General features: G+C 41.8%; 1 protein-coding gene across 2 annotated transcripts in view; it reads left to right on the top strand.

Annotated features, from left to right (window-relative positions):
- Positions 1-22716, top strand: part of LOC142655604 (putative methyltransferase DDB_G0268948) — a 104954-nt gene that overhangs the window by 50284 nt on the left and 31954 nt on the right. For both annotated transcript variants that reach the window (XM_075829970.1, XM_075829971.1), the window contains 2 exons: positions 997-1097; positions 3225-3362. In XM_075829970.1, coding sequence (XP_075686085.1) covers positions 997-1097; positions 3225-3362 — 239 coding nt within the window. The remainder of the gene's footprint in view (positions 1-996; positions 1098-3224; positions 3363-22716) is intronic.

Genomic DNA, 22716 nt, shown 5'->3' with positions numbered 1-22716 from the left:
ATCATAGCACAGGAATAACACATATTAAAATGTTGCCATGCGTCTGACTCGCGATGCACCAATAAAAACACATACTGATGTCATAATACATATATAATGCATATACTGAACTCAAAGCACAGGAAATAATGCAAAAAGTTATGCAGCAGTGGGAAAATGCATTTAGTAGTGTAACTATGTCGCTCCTTATCAAAAAAAGAGTGGGACCCGATTTATTTTTCCACGCACACCCCTTTCAGCATCCATAGTCGTCACTAACTGCACCTTTTCACTGATTGGAGATGGACCGCCTTGGTTTTTGGGCCCCATAGCAGGTTCTATGCCTGTTGGTAGTTATGCCCATATCCACGCATACAGCTTTTTTTGTGCGCATGAGCCCTTAATGCTCAAAGAATGCAATGTTCTTGGCATGGGCATTTCAAAAGCTTGAGCAAAATTTTAATTGGTTCAGTTTCTTCTGAAATCGCTTTTTTTTAAATTTATTTTTTAAGCGTACCAACTATGTAACCTCCGGCAAAACTGTAATGTTCTTTTCTCTTAGGCCCCATGCACACGACCGTAACTGCGGATCAAAATTACGGATCCATTCATTTCTATGGCCCATGGATACCTTCCCATATTTTTAAAGAAGGTGTCTGTGCCATATAAAGGATCCGCAAATAATAGGACGTCTTATTTTTTTAAAAATTTACGTACCGCGCTCCTATACTTTATAATGGGAGCACGGCCCGCAAATGCGGGTAACTGCAAGTAGCAGTAATCACGGACCGTGATTATGGTTACGGCCTTAGAAAGTATCTGGGATACACTTTGGTGAGCATCGTGTATTTGTTTAAGAAATGTAACAAAATTCTGTCTCTACTCTCCAGACATAAATAAATGTCATACAGCTACCTGCGAGTATTAATTCACACCCCTGCAATGGTGTTGCACACGATGCTTGTGAAGGTTTTCTCAGATCCTCTTGGTTAGCTGTCTGTTCTATATCTTTTTCAGATTGAAGAAATTCTGAAGAAATATCAACATGAGAAAGTGCGTCATGTCCGAACAGGATACAAGGAAATTTTTGAGGCAATTCCCTATACAGACAAAATAAGGTGTCTAAATTCTTATATTTTTCAGAAGCATAAGAGTGTAAGTGGTACAAGTTAAATCAGTCTTTAGTCGTGTGTTATTAAAAAAATAACGTTATTAATTACTGACCAATTTGTTCTGAAATATTCCTAAATTCAGGTTCACACGTTGCTGATAAAACCCAAAGAGGTATCTGCTCTATCAGAGCATTTTAAGATGAGGCAGATTTGTTGTACAGATTTCGCACAGAAAATCCCTAGAAAATGTACATGCATGTAAAATCCTAAGGAATAGAGGTGTTACAAAACCACATTCACACATAGATGATTTTTCTGCTGCAGATTTTAGGGCCTGCTGTGGATTTTAAAATCCACACCATGCCTATTCGGTTACATATTCATTGCAATCCACTAATGCAACGAAATCTACATGTAGCAGAATCATCTGAACTCGCTGTAAATCAATGCATTTACATCCATATTTATTTGTGGCATTTGATGATTTTTCTGGGAAAAGGCTACAAATGATAAAGAATGCTGTAGATTTAGGGCCAGTTCAGTTTTTTTTGACGTGGAAACACCACCAAAAAACGGCCGAAAATGCCTCCCATTTTTTTCAATGGGAGGCGGAGGTGTTCTTTTTTTTTTTTTTTTTCTTCCCCCACGATCGGAAAAAGAAGGGACATGCCCTATCTGCGGGCGTTTACGCCTCTGACCTCCCATTGACTTCAATGGGAGGCAGAGAAAGCGTATGTGGTGGCTTTTTTTTACCGCGACGCTCAATGGCCGCACATGAAAAACACAGTGAAAATGTGCGTGCAGGCAAAGGAAAATCTGCCTCAAAATTCCAAACGGAATTTTGAGGCAGATTTTCCTCCTGAAAAAAACTGTTAACCCAGCCTTTAATGTTTGCAGTACATTGCAATACACACACACACACAAACTCTGCACAAAATACACACCTGAATCAGGCCTAAAAAATTCCTTTTTGGATTCTGTTTTTTTTCTTTTTTTTGTCTACAAAACAGACATAAAGGCATCCCATTTCCAATGTTCTCTCATGGCCACAACTCCTGTGTAAAATCAGTGGCATGAAATCCACTAGAGGATAAAATTCAATATCTTGTTTAAAGAGGCTCTGTCACCAGATTTTGCAACCCCTATCTGCTGCTATTGCAGCAGATCGGCGCTGCAATGTAGATAAGAGTAACGTTTTTATTTTTAAAAAACTAGCATTTTTGGCCGATTTATGACCATTTTTGTATTTATGCAAATGAGGCTTGCAAAAGTCCAACTGGGCGTGTATTATGTGTGTTACATCGGGGCGTGTTCACTTCTTTTACTAGCTGGGCGTTCTGACGAGAAGTATCATCCACTTCTCTTCAGAACGCCCAGCTTCTGGCAGTGCAGACACAGCGTGTTCTCGAGAGATCACGCTGTTTCGTCACTCACTTCCTGCCCCAGGTCCTGCATCGTGTCGGACGAGCGAGAATACATCGGCACAAGAGGCTACAGTTGATTCTGCAGCAGCATCAGCGTTTGCAGGTAAGTCGATGTAGCTACTTACCTGCAAACGCTGATGCTGCTGCAGAATCAACTGTAGCCTCTGGTGCCGATGTGGCCGACACGATGCAGGACCTGGGGCAGGAAGTGAGTGACGTCACAGCGTGATCTCTCGAGAACACTCTGTGTGTCTGCACTGCCAGAAGCTGGGTGTTAACGAACAGAAGTGGATGATGCTGATTCGTCAGCATCATACACTCCCATTCCTAACGCCCAGCTAGTAAAAGAAGTGAAAACGCCCCGATGTACGCACATAATACATGCCCAGTTGTACTTTTGCAAGCCTCATTTGCATAAATACAAAAATGGTCATAACTTGGCCAAAAATGCTCGTTTTTAAAAAATAAAAATGTTACTGTAATCTACATTGCAGCACCTATCTGCTGCAATAGCAGATAGGGGTTGCAAAATCTGGTGACAGAGCCTCTTTAAGTGGTGTCTACTAGATTCACTATGGAAAATATGTGGCTCTGCAGTATAATAAACAGAGGAATTTCGATGTTTGATTGGAAATTTCATTAATTGTTTTCATTAATTGTTTGTAACACTTGACTGTAAAATGTTACTAGAGCACTTTATCTATTGCAGGAGGGATGACCTATTTTCAAAGACCACAATGCCCCTAGCAAACTTAATTGGTCTTATCCAGAGCTTTTCCATGTTCCAGAGATATTGTGTCGTTGAACCTGAAAACGCTAAGGATTTCCTAGAGACAATAGAACAAAGGTAAGACATATAGTGAATTATTTCTTCTAGTCCGTATTGCAGGGCCAATGTTAACTTTTTCAGGACTGAGCTCATTTTAGCCTTCAGGACCAGCCCCATTTTTTTTTTCAAATCTGACGTGTCAATTTATGTGGTAATAACTCTGGAATGCTTTTGCCTATCCAAGCGATTCTGAGATTGTTTTCTGGTGACATATTGTACTTTATGCTAGTGGAAAAATTTGGTCAAATTAATTGCTTATTTGTGAAAAACACCAAAATGTAAAGAAAATTATGATTTTTCTAATTTTAAATGTATCTGATTGTAAAACAGATAGTAATACCAGACAAAATAGTTACAATTTCACATATTCCATATGTCAACTTTATATTTGCATTGTTTTTTGAACATTTATTTTATTTTTCTAGGACGTTACAAGGCTTAGAACTTTAGCACCAATTTCTCACATTTTCAAGAAAATTTCAAAAGGCTATTTTTCAAGGACCAGTTCAGTTCTGAAGTGGCTTTGAGGGCCTTATGTACTAGATAGACCCCATGAATCACCCCATATTAAAAACTGCACCCCTCAAAGTAGTCAAAACGGCATTCAGAAAGTTTATTAACCCTTTTAGGCGTTTCTCAGGAATTAAAGCATAGTAGAGGGGAAATGTACCATTTTTTTTTTATTATTTTTTGCTGAAATTCATTTAATACATTTTCTTCTGTAGCACAGAAAGATTTACCAGAGAAACACAACTCCATATTTATTGCCCAGATTCTGCAGTTTTTAGAAATATCCCACATGTGGCTCTAGTGTGGTAATGGACTGAATCACATGGTCGCAGAAGCGAAGGAGCACCTAGTGGATTTTGGGGCCTCTTTTTTTTTTTAGAATATATTTTAGGCACCATGTCCGGTTTGAAGAGGTCTTGTGGGGCCAAAACAGTGGAAATCCCGCAAAAGTGACATGGTTTTGGAAACTACACACCTCAAGGAATTTATCTAGGGGTATAGTTAGCATCTTGACCCCACAGGACTTTTGCTATATTTATTGGAGTTTGTCTGTGAAAGTGAAAATCTACTTTTTTTCTGAAAAAATATAAAAAAAAAATATTTGCAAGGAATAAAGAATAAAAAGCACCCCAAAAATTGTAAGGCTATTTCTCCCGATGACGGTAATACCCCATATGTGGTACTAAACTGCTCTTTGGACCCACAGCAGAGCTCAGAAGGGAATGGGCACCAATTGGATTTTGGAGCGCAAATTTTGCTGGAATAGTTTTCAGTGCCATGTTGCGTTTGCAGCACCCTGGAGGGACCAAAACAGTGGAAACCCCCCAAAAGTGACTCCATTTTGGAGACTACACCCTTCAAGGAATTTTTCTAGGGGTATAGTTAGCATTTTGACCCCACAGATTTTTTGCTGAATTTTGTGGAATTAGACTGTAAAAATGTGAACTGTGAACATAGAAATGTTTCATTTTTACAATGAATAAATGAGAAAGCACCTCAATTTGTCCTGATTTACAGCAATACGCCATATGTGGTAATAAACTGCTGTTTGGACCCATGGATTTTGGAGCTCAAATTTAGCTGGAATAGTTTTTGGGTGTCATGTTGCATTTGCAAAGCTCCTGAGGTATCAAAACAGTGGAAACACCCCAAAACTGACCCCATTTGGGAAACTACACCCCTTAATGATGCTCCCAGCATCATGGTTATCTATGACGCTAGGTGTCACTGCCTCGCTGCCGGACAACTGTCCCGTACTGAAAACATGATTACAGTACGGAACAGTAGTTCCGCTGAGAGGCAGTGACACCTAGCATCATAGATAACTATGATGCTAGGAGCCCGACTCGGACCAAACACGCTCGTGTGAATTAGGCCTTAGTGTCTTGAGTCCTAGAGCCTCAGTGCCCCTCCCAACATCACATTCAGCCCTCCGCAGTATTCAGCTTGTGGATCCTAAATTAATTAAAGGGGCGTATTATGCCTCAAGTCATTCCCAAACGGTAAGTGTACATGTTTATATGAATGTGTGCTATACAAATGTATTTTATTTATTTATATTTTCATAAGTACTGTATGGTTGTGCATAATATTTATATATATTTCATTATATATTTATAGAATATTCTATTTTTTGTAACAAATTTATATTGTGTGTGTGTGTATATATTGGAGTGTAAAGGAGAAGGGCGGGCTTCCATCTCACCCTGGAGATGGCAATCCTGTGAGCGAAGTTGTCCCCCAAGTTGTCACTATATATACACACACACACGTGTGTGTGTGTGTGTGTGTGTGTGTGTATATGTATTTGTAACATATATGTATACACACACGTGCGTGTGTATTTATCTATACACACACAGGTGTATGTGTATATATATGTGTGTGTGTGTGTATACATACATACATACATACATACGTGGATGTGTGTATGTATAATATATACTAGTCCTTCTCAATGAATTAGAATATCATCAAAAGGTTAATTTATATCAGTAGTATAGTTAAAAAAATGAAACTCATATATTATCTAGATCAGGGGTCTCAAGCATATGCGGCCCCTGAGGCTGTCATCTGCGGCCCGTGGGACACAGAGCTGCTAGTACAGGCTCTGCTCCGGGAGTCTGGAATTCCCAGACATCGCTGTCCATATATGGACAGTGTGTCAGGGTCTTCCCCCGAGCGAAGTCCCGGGCAGAGCGCTAGTATGGGCTCTGCTCCGGGACTCTGTGGAATCTTCTGACATCGCTGTCCACATATGGATAGCAATGTCTGTCTGGGGTTTCCCCAGAGCTGGCAGAGCGTTAGTATAGGCTCTGCTCTGGGACTCTGGGGAAGCCTCTGACATCGCTGTCCATAGTTGACAGTGATGTCAGGGGCTTCCCAGAGCAGGAGTCCGTGATGTCAGGAGCACAGCTGGAGTCCCAGGAAGAGCCTACTAGCGCTCTGCCCGGGACTCCAGCTCTGGGGTTGCCCCTGACATCCATGTCCATATATGGACAGTGATGTCAGGAGCAGAGTTGGAATCCCAGGCAGTGTGCTAGAAGCGGCTCTGCTCCAGGACTCCAGCTCTGGGCAAGCCCCTGACATCACTGTCCATATAGGGACACTGATGTTCATGGCTTCCCCAGAGTTCCGGCCCCAATGGAGCGATCTACTTGGGGTGCACTGTGGCATTTTCTGTGGAGTGTACTGTGGCATTTTCTGCGGAGTGCACTGGCAGCATCCGCAGAGGGCACTGTGGCACTATCTAAATAGGGGCTGCCCAATCTTGACGTGTGTCTGCCAAACACTGCCAACTGAGCTGCCGGACTGCATTTGGCGACACTTAAATTGGAAAACTGGATTGTTGGAATAAGCACGTGGAGGAATATCTCAAATTTTAAACCTAGTGGTATTATTATAGTATTGTAGTATTATTATAGTGTTATAGTAGTTCAAATAACTAATTGATTAACAATAATTTTCTATTGTAGCAAATTTGATGCGGCCCGTCAACTTCCCATTTTTTTTTCTATATGTGGCCCACTTACCCAGCCAAGTTTGAGACCCTTGATCTAGATTCATTACACACAGAGTGGTCTATTTCCAGCATTTTTTTTCGTGAAACCCCTTCCCGCTTTGGCCGCGTTTGACCTTCATGACCAAGCCTCATTTTTCAAATCTGACATATTTCACTTTGTGGTAATAACTTCGGAATGCTGTTACCTATCCAGGCGATTCTGAGATTTTCTCGTGACACATTGGAGTTTGTTACTGGCAAAATTTGCTCGATATATTCAGTATTTAATTGTGAAAAACACCAAAATTTAGCGAAAAATTGCAAACATTTGCATTTTTCTAACTTTAAATGTATCTGCTTGTAAGACAGGCAGTTATAAAAACACAAAATTGTTGCTAATTAACATTCCCCATATGTCTACTTTAGATTGCCATCGTTTTTCGAACATCCTTTAATTTTTTTTCTAGGATGTTACAAGGCTCAGAACTTTAAAAATAGCCTTTTGCCATTTTTTTGAAAATGTGAGACATTTCTGCTACAGGGACCATTTCAGTTGTGAAGTGGCTTTGAGGGCCTTATATATTAGAAACCCCCAATAAGTCACCCCATTTTAAAAGCTTCACCCCTTAAAGTTTTCAAAACAGAGTAGAGGTAAAATGTAACAATTTTTTTATTTATTTTTTTAAGGTATTGATTTTTTATCTTTTTTTATTTTTTTATAACACACAAAGTTTTACCAAAGAAACGCAACTCAATATTTATTGCCAAGGTTTTGCAGTTTTAGGAAATATCCCACGTGTGGCCCTAGTGCGCTACTTGACTAAAGCACAGGCCACAGAAGCAAAGGAGCACCTAGAGGATTTTGGCGCCTCTTATATATTAGAATATATTTTAGGCAACTTGTCAGGTTTGATGGGCTCTTGCGGTGCCAAAACAGTGGAAATCCCTGCAAAAGTGATCCCATTTGGGAAACTACACCCCTCAAGGTATTCACCCTGGAGTGTAGTTAGTATGTTCAACCCGCAGAAATTAGTGTGCTCTCGATGATGCAGAGTGAAAATTGGATTTTTTCCATAGATATGCCAATATGTGGTGCCAAGTTTGTGCCACCATAACAAGACAGCTCTATGCTGTGTTTCCCGGCTTTAGAATCACCCTACATGTGGCCCTAATCGTTTGCTGGGACATTCGACTAGGCTCAGGATTGAAAGAATACCATGCGAAGTTGAGGCCTAATTTGGCGATATACAAAGTATTGGTTCACAATTGCAGAGGCTCTGATGTGAAATAATAAAAGAAACCCCTGAAGTGACCCCGTTTTGGAAACTACACCTCTCAAGGCATTTATTAGGGGTGTAGTGAGAATTTTCCTTAAATTATGGTGCATAGTAAAAATTTAAATTTTTCCCCAGATATGCCATTTCAGTGGCAAATAGGTCGTGCCCAACTTGTGCCACTGGAGACACACACACACACACCCCAAAAATTGTTAAACGGGTTCTCTCGGGTATGGCGATGCCATATATGTGGAAGTAAACCGCTGTTTGGGCACACTGTAGTGCTCAGAAGGGAGGGAGCACAGTTGGCGTTTGGAGCGTTGATTTTGCTTGGTAGTAGTTTTGTTTGGAGTTTTACTGGTATTTCAGTTCATAATGTGGGGGCATATGTAAGCTAGGCAGAGTACATCAGGGGCATTGTCAGTTGGTATAATGGGTAAAAAAAATAAAACTACGCTGTGAAGCAATCCTTTATGCACAGGCCAGTGTCGCACTGATAAATGGCGTCCTTAATTATCCCCATTTTGGTCCACACTCTGCACATTTGCAGTTTGGGGAATTTTGCTAGGAAAGTGTTGTCCTGGTATAATATGGGCAACCTCGCTTCCAGCAGATATGCTTGGGCCTTACCCTTGATAAATCGCCTCTTGAAACAGAAGAAAGGTTCCCCTTGGGCCTGAACAAATGCAGATTTTTTTATTTCAGGACTCATTGGAGCCTTAACTCATTTTATTTTTTCATAGACTTAAAGGCATGAGGGCTGTTTTTTTGCGGGACCAGCTGTAGTTATTACTGGTACCATTTTGGGGTACATGTGACTTTTTCATCACTTTTTATCCTATTTTTTTTTGGGAGAGGCAAGGTGACCAAAAAACAGCAATTCTGGCATAGTTATTTAGGGGCTATTTTATACAACGTTCACCATTTGTTATAAATTACATGTTAACTTTATTCTGCGGGCCAGTACGATTCCGGCGATACCTAATTTATAGCACTGTTTATATTTTACAACGTTTTGCACAATGAATTTACTTTTGTAAAAAGTATGTATTTTTTTTTCTGTCGCCATGTTGTGAGAACCATAACTATTTTTTTCAGCGACGCAGCTGTATGAAGGCTTGTTTTTTGAGAGATGAGCTATAGTTTTTATAGGAGACTTTTTGATCTCTTTTTATTCCATTTTTAGTAGAGTAAACAAATTCTGGCATTGTGTTTAAAGTTTTTTGTTTTTTTTTAATGCCGTTCAACGCATGGAATAATTAACATAATATTTTTATTATGCAGGCCTTTACGGATGCAGCGATACCAAATATGTATGGTTTGTTTGTTTTTTTCAATAATAAAGACTTGATAAGGGAAAGGCTGATTTGTGTTTAATTTTATAACTCAAATTTTATTATTGTATTTTTTTTAAATTTTATTTATTTTTCACTTTTTTTTTTCTTTAGTCCCACTAGGGGACTTGAAGGGCCAACTGGCAGATTTTCTTTTCTAATACATTGCACTAACTATGTAGTGCAATGTATTAGATCTGTCAGTCATTCACTGGCAGCAAGCAGATCAGGCTTCGCCTCCGGGCGGTTTCTAATCGCTTCAGTAATGGCAGAGCGGGAGGCCATTGTTAGGCCTCCTGTTGCCATGGTAGAAGTCGGCGGCCCTGCGATTGCATGGCAGGGCTGCCGATCTGCTACCAACCTCTAAGATGCAGGGATCACTTTTGATCGTTGAATCTAAGGGTTCAATGGTAGGAATCGCAGCTAGCTCCAGTTCCTGCCATTACATGTGGATGTCAGCTGTAACATACAGCTGACATCCACCGCTGATGATGCCGGCTCAGCTCCTGAGCCGGCGCCATTTTTACGGCAGCTACAGAAGCCTCTTGGCGGGGCCTGAAAGGCTTCCGTTCTAGGCACACTGGAAAGCTAGTGTTAGGCCTCCGGTTGCCTTTGCAGCCATCGGCACCCCGGTAATTTCATTGCTGGGGTTCCGATGAGCTGCAAAACCCATAAATGCAGCGATCGCATTTGACCGCTGCATTTAAGGGGTTAATGGCGGGGGTTGGAGCAAACTTCGGTCCCCGCCATTACCCCAGGGTGTCAGCTGTAATATACAGCCGACGCCCGGGGATGGTGGCACCGACTCCGCTTCTGAGCCGGAATCCACCATTTGTCGTATGGATACGGGAAATGTGGGAAGCACTGGCTTTCCATGACTTATCCATACGACAAATGTCGGGAAGGGGTTAATGTTGAAGATTATGGCTAACCGTTAATGAAAACCCAAAATTTAGTGTCTCAGAAAACCAGAATATTGGGTAAAAGTTTAGATTGTAGACTCATGGTGTCACACTCTAATCAGCTAATCAAAATTTAACACCTGCAAAGGTTTTCGAAGCCTTTAAATGGTCCAACAGTCTGGTTCACAATCATGGGGAAGACTACTGACTTGACAGTTGTCCAGAAGACAGTCATTGACACTCTCCACAAGGAGGGTAAGCCACAAAAGGAAGTTGATAAAGAAGCTGGCTGTTCCCAGAGTGCTGTACCCAAGCATATTAATGGAAAGTTGAGAGGAAAGAAAGTGTGGTAGAAAAAGGTACACAAGCAACAGGGATAACTTCAGACTTGAAAGGATTGTCAAGAAAAGGCCATTCAAGAATCTGGGGGAAATTCACAAGGAGTGTACTGAGGCTGGAGTCAGTGCTTCAAGAGCCACCACACACACACAGACGTATCCAGGACATGGGCTACAACTTTCGCATTCCTTATGACAACGTTAAAAGTGTCTTACCAGGGCTAAGGAGACAAAGGACTTGTCTGTTGCTCAGTGGTCAAGTCCTGTTTTCGGATGAAGGTAAAGTTTGCATTTAATTTGGAAATCAAGGTCCCAGAGTGTGGAGGAAGAGTGGAGATGCACTCAATCCAAGTTGCTTGCGGTCAGTGGCATAATTACTGCGGCAGAAGCCGTAGCGGCTGCTACGGGGCCCACGGCTTGAGCCGCCAGCCGACACGCCCCTCATATGAAAGGTGGCGCCACTAGCAGCCATTATGGCTGCTAAAGCGGTAGCGCTGCTACTATGGGGCACACGCCGCCGAACCTCCAACAAGTATGGGCCGGGCAACACAGGCCCTCTCTTGCCCGTAGCCAAATACATGCCTTAGCGATGAATGGCTGGGCATGATCCGTGCCCGACCATTCAACGCCTTACAATGACTGTTTGGCGGAGCAAAATGACTTGTCCCGCCAATCAGCTCCTTTGAACGGCGCTAGCGGCGCGATCTCAGAAGAGAGCAGATCTGCATTGCCATCGGACGGTGCGCGAACTGGATCATGTGAGTATGTAAAGTGTTTTATTTTTTTCTAATAAAACTGACTGGCAATATCTATAGTGGGGGCTCTATCTACAGGGAGGGTCTATATGTGGGAATGTGGGCCACTATATACAAGGGGGTCTATATGTGGGCCACTATATACAGGGGGTCTATATGTGGGCAACTATATATAGAGGGGTCTATATGTGGGGCACTATATACAGGGGGGGGGTCTATATGTGGGGCACTATATACAGGGGGGGGGTCTATATGTGGGGCACTATATACAGGGGGGTCTAAGTGGGGCACTATATACAGGGGGCGCTATATGTGAGACTACAGGGGTGGGCTATATGTAGAGCACTATCTATAGGGGAGCTTTTTTTAGGGCACTTTCTATAGGAGTGTGCTATATGTGGGACACTATATACAGGGGTGGGTTACCTGTGAGGCACTACCTACAGGATGGCTATATGTAGGGCACTGTCTACAGAGGTGGGCTATACGTGGAGCACGATCTATAGGGGAAGCTATATGTAGGGCAGCATGGTGGCTCAGTCTTTAGCACTATTGCCTTACAGCTCTGGAGTCCATATGTGGGGCACTATCTACAGAGGGTTGTATGTGGGACCCTATCTACAGGGGCTTCTATGTAGGGCACTATCTACAGGGGGCTATGGGGGCACTATCTACAGGGCGCACGGTGTGTGTGACAGTGTATGGTACTATTATAATCAGGGACACTGTGTATGGAGCTATTATAGTTAGAGGTGTAGTGTATGGTGCTTTATTATATTTAGAGGTGTTGAGAATTTTAACTTCGTTTATAGGTTAAGAAATGTTTTAAGAGTGAGAAGAAATATGGGAGAAATCCATCATAGAGGTCTGGACCGGAGGGAGAAGAAAAGAACTAGAATCTGAGACTTCACCGGTGAGTCACATAATGTAAATGTTCTGCTTCTAATCAGCACTGTAGTCACTGTATGATCTGCAGCGAGATGATGGGTGGTATGATATATTTTTTTTTTTTAAACCGCATCTCCGAGCATATTCTCACCATTGTTTGGGCCATGCTGGGAGCTGTAGTTTTGCGCCGTACAAACCTATAAGGCAGGGGTTGCACTAAATTGAGCTATATTTGTTCTGGTGTTGTATATATGTACTGAACTTAGTTCTGGGGATGTATAGATGTAATGAGGTTGGTTCTAGTGCTGTATATATATGTATGGGCTTTGTTCTAGTGCTGTATTTATGTACGAAGGTTGGTTCTGGTGCTGTATATATGTCCTGAGCTTGGTTGTGGTGCTGTATATAAATGTATGGAGCTTGATTCTGGATCTGTAATTATATAGGATATATTTATAATAACAAAATTGCAGGGCAGATGGAATTGTTCTCAATTCATTGTATATTTAATGGAAATCTGTCAGATAGTTTTAACCCCTTGAACCGCCACCGTGCGGTAATAAATGACCTGACAATATTTCCAAACATTCCCTTGTATGTTTTTTTCAGATGCAGCAAAATCTTTAAAATCCACTTTTAAAACGGCACACACTATATTCTAATTACTCATTAATGGGTCATGGGGCGGTGATGCTATCCTGAAGAGTCATAGTCCTGCCTCCAAACCCACCTTTCCATGCCTGATTGACATTCCCTGGCTGATACAATTTTCCTGGATGCGCCATTGCCTTGTGGCACTATACACAAGGGGGAGCTGTGTGGCACTACTTACAAGGGGAGGGGTGTGGCTTTAGCTACAGGGGGCTGTGTGTGCCACTTTCTACTAAGGGGGGGACTGTGTGGCACTTTCTAGTAAGGGGGAGGGACTGTGTGGCACTTTCTAGTAAGGGGGAGGGACTGTGTGGCACTTTCTAGTAAGGGGGAGGGACTGTGTGGCACTTTCTAGTAAGGGGGGGGGACTGTGTGGCACTTTCTAGTAAGGGGGGGGGGACTGTGTGGCACTTTCTAGTAAGGGGGGGGGGACTGTGTGGCACTTTCTAGTAAGGGGGGGACTGTGTGTGGCACTTTCTACTAAGGGGGGCTGTGTGGCACTATATATACAGTGGGACCTGTATAGCGCTATATACAGTGGGGGGCTTTATGGCGATATCTACAGGGGGCTGTATGGCACTATAAGGGGGAGGTGTGGGCTCGATCTACAAATGGGGTGTGACACAGTCTATAGGCGGGGCTATATAGCACATTCTACAGGGGGCACTATTTATAAGGGGGGCTGCGTGTGGCACCTGGGGGGCCCCGGTCAAGAGTTTGCTATGGGGCCCAGTCTTTCCTAGTTACGCCCCTGCTTGCAGTCCAGTGTGAGATTTCCAGTCAGTGATGGTTTGGGGAGCCATGTCATCTGCTGTTGTTGGTCCACTGTGTTATATCAAGTCCAGAGTCTATCAGGAAATTTTAGAGGATCTCACGCTTCCCTCTGCTAACCAGCTTTATGGAGATGCTGATTTCATTTTCCAGCAGGACTTGGCACCTGCCCACACTGCCAAAAGTACCAATACCTGGTTTAATAACCACAGTATCACTGCATGACTGGCCAGCAAACTCGCCTGAACTAAACATCATAGAGAATCTATGGGGTATTGTCAAGAGGAAGATGAGACACCAGACCAAACAATGCAGAAAAGCTGAAGGTCGCTATCGAAGCAGCCTGGGCTTGCATAACACCGCAGCAGTGCCACAGGCTGATCGCCTCCATGCCACGCCGCATTGATGCAGTAATTCATGCAAAAGGAGCCCTGACTAAGTATTAAGTGCATATAGTGTGCATACTTTTCAGTAGGCTTATATTTCGGTATAAAAAAAAACTTTTTGAAATTGTGTGTGGCACTATGTACAGGGGGGCTGTGTGTGGCGCTATGTACGGGGGGGGCTGTATCTGGAGCATTCTACATGGGGGCTGTTTCTGGCGCTATATACATGGGGGCTGTGTGGAGCAATATACAGGGGGCTGTGTCTGGCGCTATGTACAGGGAGGCTGTGTGGAGCAATCTACAGGGGGGCTCTGGTGGATGATTTTTCCATTGACCGGTAGAGTTACACAACTGGGAAAAAAAAATCCCCATCATGTAACTCTGCTACCTATCAATTGAAAAGTCATTAACCACAGTGTCTCCCTCTTGACTTTCTTTTGTTCTCAGCCTTTTGGTTTGTCCTGCTGCTGCTGCCGTAATGAGCAAATGTTATACCCAAGATAGGAAAAGTAACATAGAGACAACCTAACCGGATCCATAATATCTGTGATAGCCAGACAGTCTAGAGATCCGCAGTGAGAGTGTGTGCTTGTTATTTGCAGAAGGATCTGGCCGTGATTTGATGTGTTGATGCGGGATATTGGGCGTGGTTAGGGGGCGTGGCTTAAAATGTCCCTCTTCCGAATTCAAACGTTGGGAGGTATGCTTGAGATGGCGATCCTGTGAGCTAACTTACCCCAAGTTTGTGTGTGTGTGTACCCAAACATGTATATACATGTTAATATGACATTTATTTTAATATATATATATTGTTTGTATAATGGTGGTAATTGTACAGTATGGAGCAGACTTATTAGTACTGGTGCAGTGCCAGTGTCTACCCCAGTGTAGCGTGTGCTAGCTTCCTCAACGAGGCGCACACCCTGTTTATTTATATGGCACAGGCTAATAACTAGGGCAATTCAGACACTGGCATATATACATTTAGAAATATTCCCCTCAATGGTGTACTGTTTTTTTGGGGGGGTACAATAATACTGTATTTTGTATTTGAGGACAGTAAAGTGTATTTAGGCACTGTTTACTGCATTATTGGAGTACAGTATCGTGATATAATTTTGGTGCTGTATATCATGGTTATATGGGCAATGTGTGGTAATCTAATTTAGGCACTGTATTGTGGTATTATATGGAAACCTTATCTAACCACTTCCTGACCAGAGACTTTACCCCCCCCCCCCCCTTCCTGACCCGGCCCATTTTCAAGTTTTAGCCATGTGCCGATTTAAAAACAAATTGTTCTTCAATTACTCTTCCAATCTACATGTATTTGGTCTTGTATTCCTCAGAGCTTATTGGGCTTCCATATTGTATAAAAAAAAAAAATATACTGTATATTTTACTTTTTAAAAAAATGTAAAAGGAAAAATTGGAAAGAAATAAAAAATGTGCATTTGGCATTTTAGGTGATGTTTATTTTTTACATGTGGTGCATGCCATGGGGTAAACACTTCTGAATTCATGGCAACTTCTGCCGACATCAACGATACCAAATATGTGTGCATTTCATACATGGGTAGTTATTTATAGGAAAAGTTGAAGCATCTAGCTGTTACCTTAAGGTGAATGAGACTTATAAAAATTGAATTTGCATTTTTAAAAGAGAAGTTTGACGGAAAACCTTTTGGCCTTAACCGTTCAACCCACTTAAAGGGTTAAGGACAAAACTTATCTGGTCATGGCGCGGTTTTTGTTACTGATGACCTATCCTGTGGATGGGTCATCCGTACGTGATCTGTGGGGGTCCAACACCTGAACGCCGCACCAATCGGCTGCCTTTGGCACCATAAGCTATGCAGTGTTCGGTGCTGGAAGCAGGAAGCTCCGTACGTTGTATAGCGGCCATGCTGCAGTAACCCAGCACAGCCGCTATGCAGTATACGGAGCCTTCTGTGACTATTTTTTCAAATCTGACATGTTACTTTGTGATAAGTTTGGAATGCTTTAATTTATCCAGACAATTCTGAGATTGTTTTCTCGTGACACATTGTACTTTAACCACTTATTGACGCCTATACGTGTTTTCACGGTGGCCATTAACCCCTTAGTGACCAACAGTACGCCTTTTTTACGTTCCTCACTAATGGGCTTTAGGCTAAGGAGACGCCTTTTAACGTGATCGCTTTAGCCTAAAGTAGCGCCGAAACGAAAGATCAGAGCTCCGTTCTCTCAGCTACCGGAGGTAGCTGAGAGTTCGGAGCAACGACCAGAGACCAAAACGAGTGGTCTCTGGTCACGTGATCGGCGTGAAACGCTATTTCACGGCGTTCACGCTAAAGCGGCAGATAATCGCCATTTCTCTCTCCTCTCATGGAATAACTCAGAGAGGAGAGAGAATGGGTAATTAGTGTGGGCCCCCCCTCCCACGTCCGATTTCCCCTTCATGTCCGATTTCCCCCCCCCCCCCCCAAATGGAGCCCGAATGCGCTTTACATATCTTACCTGTGTCGTCAGCTGGCACAGCAACAATCAGGGACCGTTGTGACTGGTCCCTGATCAGGTGATCTCTGTGATAAAACCTATCACTGACAGTTATTTTCATAACACAGCCAGGACATGGGCTGTGTTTCTCTCTCCTCCCATTGTAGTTGTTCTGAGAGGAGAGAGAAATCAGTCTGCGTCCTGTGCTGTGAAAGAAAAAATCATTGTTCTAATATATATATATATATATATATATATATATATATATATAATATAAAATCTAGATTAGCGTCAGCGCTAGATTAGCGTTACTTTAGGTTTAGTGCTAGTTTAGCGTTACTTTAGGGTTAGGGCTAGTTTAGCGTTCGTGTTTAGGGCCGTTAGAATTTATTTTACGTCTGTTATATAAATAAAAAATAATAATTTGTGTCGTTTTTAGGATTTTAGGTTTACTTTAGGGTTAGGACTTATAGGGCATATATATATATATATATATATATATATATACATACACCTATAAATATGTCTCAGCGTATGTACAGCGCAGAGCAAGCCTACGCCTTGCTATGTTCCGACACTTCTGAAAGCGAAACAGACACCGCTTCAGAATTTGTTCCAGACAGTGACAGTGACTATTCTAATTCCACCGCTGAACCCCATAGTCCTATGGTTTTGGATACGTCAGTCGCTGTAGAGGTGTCAAGTGCAGGGCCGAGTGTTGCAGGCCCTCCCGTGATGTGGGATCCTGCACTATCATTTTCCCCCCAAGTACCCCAATTTGAAGCGACCCCAGGAATTAGTGTCGACGTCCAAAATTTTACCCCCTATAATTTTTTTAATTTATTTATATGTGATACGGTCCTAGACTTGCTAGTTCAGCGGACTAATCTGTATGCTAGGCAGTTTGTTCTACAAAAGCCTGCGTCTATGTACTCCAGAATGTGGAGCCCCACAAGTGTCCCAGAAATAAAAAAAAATTTAGGCATTACCCTCAATATGGGTTTGGTTAAAAAACCCTCTGTCCGGTCCTACTGGACTTCTAGTGCTGTCCATGCTACCCCTGTATTTGCAGCAGTGATGTCCAGAAACCGCTATGAGGCCCTAATGCGATTCATGCATTTTACTGACAATTCCCAAGTCCCCCCAAGAAGTGACCCAGCCTATGATCGGCTTAATAAATTAAGGCCATTAATCACCCTTCTAAATGATTTATTTTTAAAGTTGTACACCCCTGACAAAAATTTGTCTGTAGATGAATCGTTCATGAGCTTCAAAGGGCGTCTTTCCTTTCGTCAATTCATCCCTTCCAAACGAGCCAGATATGGGGTGAAATTGTACAAAGTGTGCGAGAGCACAACGGGTTACACCTGCGGTTTCAAAATCTATGAAGGCAGGAACTGCCAAATTCATACCCCAGGCTGCCCAGAAACTATTGGCACCTCTGGCAAAATTGTGTGGAACCTAATGGAGCCATTTCTGCACAAGGGGTACCACGTCTATACAGACAATTTTTTATACAAGCGTTGCCCTTTTATAAAGTCCTCCATGCAGCAAATAAAGGGGCCTGTGGGACAGTACGGAAGAACAGAGTGGGACTCCCACAACAGTTGATGTCCAGGCGTTTGGGAAAAGGAACATCCATGGCCCTTGCAAGTCAGGAATTGCTTGCAGTGAAGTGGGCCGACAAGAAGGATGTCTACATGCTGTCCACTGTACACACGGACACCACTGTGGCAATTACGGAGAGGGGGGCTACCACTGCAAAGCAGAAACCTGTCTGTGTAACGGACTACAACAAATTTATGGGGGGTGTAGACCTTTCCGACCAGGTGCTTCAGCCTTACCTGGTGAAGCGCAAAAATAAGGCCTGGTACAAAAAGGTAGCAATCGATCTCATCCAGGTTGCTACCTATAACAGTTTTGTTATTTTCAAAAAAGCCCAAGGAACGCTCACTTTCCTTCAATTTCAGGAGAAGGTCATTTAGCATCTCCTTTTTGAGTCCACTATACCGGCACAATCCTGCGAATCTGAGGCTGTGTGCAGGCTTTCAGAGCGCCACGTTTTACACCCTATTCCTTCCACTGAGACCCAAAAATATCCCCAAAAAAGGTGTCGGGTATGTAGCAAGCATGGCAGGAGGAGGGATACCCGCTTTTATTGCCCCATGTGTCCATCAAAACCAGCCCTTTGTAACTACCCCTGTTTCGAAACCTTTCACACGGTTGCAAATTACTAGAATTTAACACAAAAAAAAAAAAAAATGGGTTGGGGGCCTTTTTAGGGAGTCAATTTCTTTATATTTTCTTTTTAGTTCGTGGGCTTTCCAAGTAGGGATTATTTCTTGTGGGAGAGGTTGTAGAGCACATTTTTTTCAGACCGTGAAACTAATTTTACCCCTTATGATTTTTTTTATTTATTTGTGGGTGATCAAGTGCTGGAATTAATTGTCCAGTACAAAATCCCACATCCACATTTTTTTTATTTTGACTGTTCTTATGACTATGTCCTGCCACATACAGCTGTTACATTCCTAATTCTGTACCGTGATACGGGCATGATCTTTTTTATTTTTTATTTTATTTGGAGGATCTCTAATAATCGAGCTGTTTCTTATCAATACACCATGGGCTTTGTTACAGTTCTTCTGGAAATACTGACATTTTGGGGATTAGTGATCCTTTACTGTTCCTATAGATGGTTTTGGACACTGTCCCTTTATATATTCTGTAGGTGATTGGTTGTTTTGTGCACATAGCGGTTCCTACCTTGCCGGGCAGGGGCCTGTTATGGTGTACCGCGTCACTTGGCACATTCGTCCCTCATAAGGATTGATGGAGCTAAAGAGACGTACAACCAGTCACTGGAAAAAAAAAACCTTTTCATGACAGCCCTGCAGGTTTTCTATCTAGTGAACAGACTCCAGTTTGCAACATAGTTGGATACATTTTCCTCCATTTGTTTGAAGATATTGCCCGTCACTCCAGTACAGTTTATTTTTTCCTCTCTGACTGATTTTATATTAGGACAGATTTCTGTCCACAATGACATCATAATGGCACCAACTGCTTCTTCAGCAAGACAGTCATAAGTACAGGCAAATACGTCTATAGCAACATGTATCCGTTATGAATACACGGCTTCACTTCTCTTCTGTGCCGCACAAATTTATTAATGTGGCATATTTCTAACAAAATAACCTTCTACCACGTCTCCTCTATTTCATGTGGAAACGTAATAAGAGTTTGAAGAAAACATTATATACCCATAGTGTCTGAAATAATAACCATTATTTCCTCCTTTAAAAATTTTTGGTCCGCATGCCCACTACACTACTAGATGAATACCTTTTATGTGTTTAGTTTTTAAAATGGGGTCATTTCTGCGTGTTTTTTTTTTTTTTGTTCAGGCTTCTCAATGCCTTTAAATGCATGATATGGGGCCTAGAATTTATTCAATTGTGCCCTGAAAGCCAAAGGGTGCTCCCTCTCGTTTTGGCCCAGCCACACGTCTAATAAGCAGATTGGGGCAACAATGGGAGTATTTTTGAAAACAGGAGAAACCGGGTGATAGATTTTGGGGTGTGTTTCTTCATTCTCATGGTCGCTTTACAAAGAAATCTGTCTTCAAAGTGATACTTTTATATAAAAAGTGATGTTTTTTGTTTTTTTTTTATTTCAAGAGCTATGCATTAAATTTAGCAAAAAACTGTGGGGTCAAAATACTCACTACACCCCTAGATAAATACCTTAAGTGGTCCAGTTTTCTAAATGGGGTCGTTTATGGGGAGTTTCTATCGTTCTGGTAGTTCAAAACCTCTCCAAATGTATAGTGGGGCCTAAAACATTTTCAAGCAAAATATGAGTCCTGAAAGCCTCCGGGTGCTCCCTCCCTTTCGGGCCCTGCCGTGTGTCCAGGCAACGCATTAGGGTCACAATGGGGGCATTTTTGAAAACAGGAGAAACAGGGTGATAGATTTTGGGGTGTGTTTCTTCATTCTCATGATCGCTTTACAAAGAAATCGGTCTTCAAAGTGATACTTTTATGAAAAAAGTTAAATTATATTTTTTTATGCCTGCTTTGCATGAATTCTTACAAAAAAACTGTGGGGTCAAAATACTTACAACACCCCTTAATAAATACCTTAAGGGGTCTAGTTTTCAAAATGGGGTCACTTGTGGGGGTTTCCACCATTCTGACACCTATGAGCCTATGAAAACCTGGCTTGGTGCAGGAAAACAAAATGTACTACAAAATTTATAAAATTATTACCTAACTTGTAAGTCTTCTAAATTGCTCAAAAATTTTATTATTTTTTTCAAAAGTGCTGCCAAAATAGAGTAAAGAGTTGGAAATATATATTTAATAAAAAAAATTGTACAGTATGTGTGTACATATGTGACATATTGCAGTTAAAAATAGGGAAAAATGATGATTTTTACAAAATTTCTTCAATTTTTCTATTTTTTAAGTTATTTCCGCAAATCGAATCAGTCTACTTTTACCACTAAAATAAAGTACAACATGTGACGAAAAAACAATGTCAGAATTACTTGGATATTCAAAACTTTCACAGAGTTATTCTCTGATAAAGTCACACATACCAGATTTGACAAATTTGGCTTGGTCATTAAGGTCCAAACAAGCTTGGTCACTAAGGGGTTAAGGGTACTTTTGCCAGAACGCCACCTTTTCACGGCGCTTTGGCACAAGATGGCGCCCCCGGGAGGCGCTTAAACTCTGTGTACTCTTCTACGGAGGTAGCTGAGGCCTCGGAGCACAGACCGAGGACAGTTTTATCCTGTCCCCGGTCACGTGATCGCCGTTATTCACTGTATAACAGCGATCACTGTAAAAACAGCGGCGGTTAGTTCTCTCTTCTCACAGAATATATTCTGTGAGAATGGAGAAATGGTAAAAATAAGGGCCAGCACCCCGGGTTTCCAGTAAGCATGGACGGAGGAGGGGTAGTCGCTTCTACTGCCCGATGTGCACATCTCAACCAGGACTCTGCAACTACCCCTGTTTTGAAACGTACCACACAGTTTACAATTAATTTTATTTAGGGAATGCCAAAATGGGGGAGGTGGGTCTTTTTAGGAAGTCCAATTTTAATTTATATTGCCATTTTAGTTTGTGGACTTTCCAAGTGGGGAGGAATTCCTTTGGGAGAGGTAGTAGTTAATTTTTTCAGAAAATATTTTACTCCTTTCATATTTTTGATCATTTTGTTTCTTTTGACTGTTTTTATGACTATGTCCTGCCAAACAAAGCTGTTATTTTTATTAATATTTCTGTATGGTGATTCGGGCATGATCTTTTTTTTTTTTTTTTTTTTTTAATTTGGCGGATCACTAATAATCAAGCTGTTCCTAATCCATACACTATGGGCTTTACTACATTTGGGTTTTTGCAGGACCTCTTGCACCCGACAATGTTTCTGGAAATACTGACATCATTTTGGGGATTAGTGATCCTTTACTGTTCCTATAGATGGTTTTTGACACTGCCATATATATATATATATATATATATATATATATATATATATATATATATATTTTTTTTTTAACCGATTGGTTGTTTTGTGCACATAGCGGTTCCTACCTTGTCGGGCAGGGGCTTGTTATGGTGTCATTTGTCACTTTATATAGGGATTGATGGAGCTAAAGAGACAGTGTACGACCAGTCCCTGAAAAAAAAAAAAAGGGTTGTCATGACAGCCCTGCAGGTGAACAGACTCGAGTTTGCAACATAGTTGGTTACAATTTCCTCCATTTTTTTTTTTTTTTTTTACATTAGTATTGCAGTGTATTGAACCAGCGATCTAACAATCACTGGTTCAAGTCCACTAGAGGGACTAATAAAATGTGTAAAAAAAAAAGTGAAAAAAGCGTTTTGTATTTTAGGGACCAGTTCAGTTCTGAAGTGGCTTTGAGAGCCCTATATATTAGAAACTTCCCATAAATCACCTCATTTTAAAAACTGCACCCCTCAAAGTATTCAAAACAGCATTTAGAATATGGTTATAACTAGAGATGAGCGAACCCGGTTTCGGTCCGAACTTCAGGAAAAGTTCG

Source organism: Rhinoderma darwinii, chromosome 6, assembly GCF_050947455.1.
Source record: "Rhinoderma darwinii isolate aRhiDar2 chromosome 6, aRhiDar2.hap1, whole genome shotgun sequence".
Taxonomy (NCBI): Eukaryota; Metazoa; Chordata; class Amphibia; order Anura; family Rhinodermatidae; genus Rhinoderma; species Rhinoderma darwinii.
This window is presented reverse-complemented; position numbering and strand designations above follow the sequence as displayed.